At 42.2% G+C, this 6435-nt stretch overlaps 1 protein-coding gene across 1 annotated transcript; it reads left to right on the plus strand.

Annotated features, from left to right (window-relative positions):
• The first annotated feature begins 849 nt into the window (after positions 1 to 849).
• On the plus strand, positions 850 to 2515 carry LOC131293571 (golgin subfamily A member 6-like protein 25). Its single transcript, XM_058321649.1, has 3 exons — positions 850 to 905; positions 1646 to 2006; positions 2324 to 2515. The coding sequence occupies exons 1-3, from the start codon at positions 850 to 852 to the stop codon at positions 2513 to 2515; spliced, it is 609 nt and encodes a 202-aa protein (XP_058177632.1).
• The last annotated feature ends 3920 nt before the right edge of the window (positions 2516 to 6435 follow it).

Consider the following 6435-nt stretch of genomic DNA (forward strand, 5'->3'; position numbering starts at 1 on the left):
GGCTTACATTGAATTTATAGTGTGTTCTATATTTATTTAAATGCTTCCCAGTTGGAAGCCAAGATTAAACTTGCTTGCAAGCTGGCGGTTTGCTTTTTATATACTGTTGCACAGCTTGCTTGACTTATAATGTTTTACTTAGCCTACCTATTTCGATATTACTATGTTCGCTACAAATTTTTAAGAGGGTCAGAAGGTAGGCCAAAATAGAAAAAGCCATAAGGTAGGCCAAAAATTTTTTAGTGAAAGCATAAAATAAACTCAAAAATATTAATTTTTTTGCATGTTCAGATAGCTTCTCTACATTACCATATCAAGTTAAGTTAGTGAAGTGGAAGGTGGAGGAAGTGGAGGAAGTGAATACAACGATTTACTCTAGTAAGTTTTGCACATCAATATACATATGTTAGTTTTATTTTTCTTTTCTTCGTTTTTCACACATCTTTCGTGTGACGATGATCACGTACAAACAAAGACAAGATAAATTTCGTCCTAGTCGCTTTGTACCATGCTTCTCCACTTCCAGGAACCGTTTCTAGTAGGATAAACACCTTTTCGTAAGAATCTACCCATTTAGGGAAACTTGCTAAACAAGTGGATATTAGTAGCAGCTGCTTAGAAGAAGTTTGCTCGTTCTAGAAAAGCATCCGCGTGTCCCTACGGTTGGGTTAAATTCATCGGAATGATTTGAGCCGAATTTTTATGTTTGTTTTCTCCTATTCTGCCTAATTCTTGAATTCTTCAAATGTCTGAGGGAAACGCAAAAAACGACACCGATCGACTCTGGGGAAACGTTTTTTCCTGTACCGTGTATGAATATTCTGTACCGCTCCGTGCTTGACTAGTGCTATGATCTTTCCGCCGATTTGGCTCGAGGTCCTATTAGGCGGTGCAAGTTGTATGAGGTGTGAAGTTGGAACTGTTTTTCGTAGCTGCATTTTACATCAACAAGCCTGGTGCCGTACTATATTCTCTTTAGTATTCGAGGCATCCAACAACATTTCAGACAATCGTGTTCACGGGTATGCTAAACACGATTTCGGGCTATAGGGGTTCATTTTGCTTCAATGGAGAAACATTTATGTTTAGTTTTTATGTCAATTCGCTACACTCAGCACAAATTCATTCAAAAGTTCCTATTGTTGCTTCTGGGTTCGATTCATATTGTATTATTGTTGACAGTTTTTAGTACGTTCCCAACGAAGTCTTTATAAATTCTGTCCTTGATTGATGTTTACTTATCGGCAACACTTCACCAACGAGCCGAGTAAAGGCAACAAATTCAACAGCCACATGACTAGAATAAAGGAACTAGTTTTGATAAGGAAGGAAACAAATCAAACCGTGCACGTAGTAAGTTTACACATCAGATGTTTTCCCATGTTGAACGCTGGTGCTAACTGAGATCTAAATAGAAATTGCGACGATTGTAAATCTCTGGCAACTGAGATCTAAATAGAAATTGTAATACTTTTAAATCAAATTGATTGAATCTAGTAGACTATGAAATGCAATTTGCTGCCTTCAAAACAACCTATAAATCAATCGCAGCATACATAATTCGTCATTTGAGCATTTGTAGCGATTGGATACAGATGTTCAAAAACTACACAATGGGTATAATCGATTTTTTACGTCTTTTTAGGTGCTGTAAAGATCCGGAAGAGGAGCAAGATGTCCTGGAAGTCCTGGTAGAGCCGGAACATTTTGTGGAACAAGAGGAAGATCTTTTGGAAGAGGAGGAGTACATTACGAAAGAGGCGGAAGATCTTTTGCAAGAGGAGAAGTATATGGAAGAGGAGGAAGATCTTTTGGAAGAGGGGGAGTACATTACGGAAGAGGAAGAAGTTCTTCTGAAAAAGGAGAAGGAGAAGGTTATGGAAGAGGAGAATGTTATGGAAGAGCAAGAAGATGTTATGGAAGAGCTAGAGAATGATTTAGAAGATCAAGAGAAAGATTTGGAAGAGGAGGAGGATGAAGGAGGAAGAAAAACAGGGAGAGTAATGGTAAGTAAGAGAAACAATAAAACCTTACACCGCGTCTAGACTCCAGCGTCGCGTAACGCGACGACGCGTGACAGGCGCTGAATTCAGACAGAATTCGCGCTACCCTGGTGGCAAAATCAGCATGCTTTCTCGTTCTGTCCAATTGACAATTGATACAAATAGAACGAGAAAGCATGATGGTTTTGGCACCGGGGTAGGTTTTTTTTTGTATGGAGTTCAGCGTTTGTCAGGCGACGTCGCATTACGCGATGCTGCAGTCTATAAACCGTGTTACGTGTAGAAAAACTATACATTAACATGTTTTCTCTCATTTCCAGGGCTGGGGACCTTCCCTGGAAAATATAGAAGAGGAAGATGAAGCGGAGATATTTTTCGAAGATCTACTAGATGAGCTGGATGAAAAAAAGCATACCGAAATCGACGCCCTACAAGAAAAACAATCAAAGAAGGATGAGGCCGCCTGCCATGGATCGGTATTTGGCAGCGTTACTTATTTTATTTTTTTGTAACTAGATGTAGTTAGATTTATTATTGTATTGTTTGTTTATTGTTTATTTATCATTGTATTATAATTGTTTTGTAAAAATGTAATAATTTTCTAATTTAATCATTTACGATGTGGTCATGTGTTTAAAAAAATTAAATTAAATAAAAATTTAAATCGCTGCACAAAAGGTGTTTTTCTTGTTATGAATTAATGCGAACTACGAAGTAATTGGGAGTTTGGTTTAGTTTACACCTTTTATTTCTTTTCCTTGAGTCTGTTATTTTCGATCCTTTCCGATTTCTATTAAAATATTTTTTCAAAATGTGAATGGACTAGGAGATTTCGTGCCACTAATACAGCATTTGCCGGCTTTTTATTCCTAAGTCCCATCAAAACACTAACACGGGGTCCACACTACAGCGCGACGTCCCGTCACGAAACACGACGTCGCCTGACAGGCGGCCGAACTCCATAAAAAGCAAGCCGTAGACGTTACATATTAATCTGTACAGATGTTTGACGTCTACAACTTTTCCTTAGCTCTTTCCAACATCCCTCGAGATATTCGGGATATCTGGAGGGATGTTTGACAGACGATGGGTACGAAAGAATAAAGGAAATCGGTAGACGTCAAAGATCTGCACAGATTAATATATGACGTCTACGGGCTGCTTAAAAAAAGTTTCGCTCAAATCGCGCTAGATGATACCTAGTGTAGAAACTCGGGGTCCACACTACAGCGCAACGTCGCCTGACAGGAGCTGAACTCCATATAAAAAAAACCTTGTGCTATGTCGTGCGAATCACGCTACTCGGGGTCCACACTACAGCGCGACGTCCCGTCACAAAAAGCGACGTCGCCTGACAGGCGGCCGAACTCCATACAAAAAAATGTCGCACAAATCGCGCTAGTGTAGAAACAGCGAAAAACGCGACGTCACGCTAGCCCTTGTCAAATGTCAATTCGAAACGAAAACAAGCCGACAGCTGGACAAAACATAAACAAACCGAAACACAAACGAGAACAAAATGAGCAATATTCTCCACGAAACATCGGATTTTTCGTTGTACTACTTATTTCCAGCTTTCACAAATGTAATTCAGTTATGAAACTCCGTTTTAATTTATATTTTTACCAAAGTTTTTTCGGGTTCCGAAACGTAAACAAACTGCTCTTCAACAAGTAGGAGATGACGGAGAAATATATACCTCCTACGGCGGGCCAAAATATCGTCGTTGTCTGTTTAAGTTTGTTATCTAATTGAATTTCAAATGTAGAAGCGCCAAACTCACTCAGGGTGCATAAATACGTAGCTAAACAAATATCATGCATTACTACCTCAAAATTCAACAAAAAATTTTAGCCGAGTTTGCTCCCCAATGTGATACATATTTCCACATGCTCCCCTACCTCTGTCGCGCTTGGCTTGCGCGATTGTTTTGCCGAAACTGGGCTACTTTTGAAACGGGACGTCGCGCTGTAGTGTGGACCCCGAGCTAGGTTTTTTTTGCATGGAGTTCAGCGTCTGTCAGGCGACGTCGCGTTCTGGAAAGCGTGTGTCGCGCTTCTACCTCTCCGCTAGCGTCTTTTGCCCTTAAGCCGGTACGCGTTCTCTCGTCACACTCGTTGTTCCGCCCGATTCTAATTTCAATAGATGGTTCGCACTCCTACCGTTTCCACTCTGGTATGCTTCACCCAAAGCCGGTTTAATACCGAACACTTTTCCTTTTCGTTGGTTCTCCCGATTCTCGTATCACCGGGTGGTTCGCACTCCTACCGTTTTCACTATGTAACGTTTTCCCAAAACCGATTAAGTGCCGAACACGATCCCACTTCTGACACCAAATGTGAGAATCAGCAGAGAACACTGGAAGAACAACGCGGTTGACTTCGACTGTCTGTCGCCCCGCACTTTCCGGGCTTTTATTCACAATTCTTATCACCCAGCGGCACCCACCTTCACACAGCGGCACCGCTCTCCGCTCTCTCTTTACATATATACTTCCTACGGTGGGGCAAAATATCGTCGATGTTTTTGTTACTCGGGATCCACACTGCAGCGCGACGTCCCGTTTCAAAAGTAGCCCAGTTTCGGCAGAACAATCGCGCAAGCAAAGCGTGACAGAGGTAGGGGAGTATGTGAAAATATGTATCACATTGGGGCGCAAACTCGGCTAAATTTTTTTTGTTGAATTTTGAGGTAGTAATGCATGATACTTGTGTAGCTACGTATTTTATGCACCCTGAGTGAGTTTGGCGCTCGATTATTGCTCGATTTGTTCGCATTTGTGTTTCGGCTTGTTTACGTTTTGTCCAGCTATCGGTTTGTTCTCGTTTCGAATTGACATTTGACAAGAGCTAGCGCGACGTCTCGTTTTTCGCTGTTTCTACACTAGAATCGTCTAGCGCGATTTGTGCGACACTTTTTTTGTATGGAGTTCGGCCGCCTGTCAGGCGACGTCGCGTTTCGTGACGGGATGTCGCGCTGTAGTCTGGACCCCGAGTTAGGTGGTTTTCTCAGTGAATTTCAAATGTAGAAGCGCCAAACTCACTCAGGGTCCATAAAATACGTAGCTAAACAAATATCATGCATTACTACCTCAAAATTCAACAAAAAATTTCAGCCGAGTTTGCGCCCCAATGTGATACATATTTCCACATACTCCCCTACCTCTGTCGCGCTTTGCTTGCGCGATTGTTTTGCCGAAACTGGGCTACTTTTGAAACGGGACGTCGCGCTGTAGTGTGGAGTTACTCTAGGTTGAAAAATACGCCAAATTCAAACATGATAATGATCAATCAAATGCAAAACACATTTTGTGGAACTTTGCGTTATTAGACTAGCGGACAGTATTTTTATGTCAAAAACCAATTTTGGCAGAAAAATACTGGGCAAAGATGACAGAAAAAGCTCTCGTCTAACTCGGGGTCCACACTGCAGCGCGACGTCCTGTTTCAAAAGTAGCCCAGTTTCGGTAGAACAATCGCGCAAGCAAAGCGCGACATAGGTAGGGGTGTATGTGGAAATATGTATTACATTAAGGCACAAACTCGGCCCAAAAATTTTGTTCAATTTGAACATAACAATGCATGATACTTGTTTAGCTATGTATTTTATGCACCCTGAGTGAGTTTGGCGCTTCTACATTTGAAATTCACTGAGAAAACCACCTAACACAAACATCGACGATATTTTGCCCCACCGTAAGAGGTACATATTTCTCTGTCATCTCCTACTTGTTGAGTGCAGTTTGTTTACGTTTGGGCACCCGACAAAACTTTGGTAAAAATATCAATTAAAACTGAGTTTCATAACTGAATTACATTTGTGAAGGCTAGAGACAAGTAGTACAACGAAAAATCCGATGTTTCACGCTTTCCAGACTGCACCGTCGCGTAACGCGACGTCGCCTGACAGGCGCTGAACTCCATGCAAAAAAAATGTAGCGCGATTCTCGCGACATCGCGCAAGGTTTTTTTTATATGGAGTTCAGCTCCTGTCAGGCGACGTCGCGCTGTAGTGTGGACCCCGAGTTTCGTGAAGAATATTGCTCGTTTTGTTCGCGTTTGTGATTCGGTTTGTTTACGTTTTGTCCAGCTGTCGGTTTGTTTACGTTTCGAATTGACATTTGACAAGAGCTAGCGGGACGTCGCGTTTTTCGCTGTTTCTACACTAGCGCGATTTGTGTGACATTTTTTTTGTATGGTGTTCGGCCGCCTGTCGGGTGACGTCGCGTTTCGGGACGGGACGTTGCGCTGTAGTGTGGACCCCGAGTTTGACAAGAGCTAGCGGGACGTCGTGTTTTTCGCTCAGTTCCAGTTCGGCGTCGCATCAGAGCGGATGGTTAGCAGTGTACGTGGTTCCTGAAAGGGTTAGCGGAAAAGTAAGGTTAACTTAGGCACGACCGCGTGGTGTCGCCGAGCTGGAGCTCAAGTCAGAG

The sequence above is a fragment of the Anopheles ziemanni genome, chromosome 2 (assembly GCF_943734765.1).
Source record: "Anopheles ziemanni chromosome 2, idAnoZiCoDA_A2_x.2, whole genome shotgun sequence".
NCBI lineage: Eukaryota > Metazoa > Arthropoda > Insecta > Diptera > Culicidae > Anopheles > Anopheles ziemanni.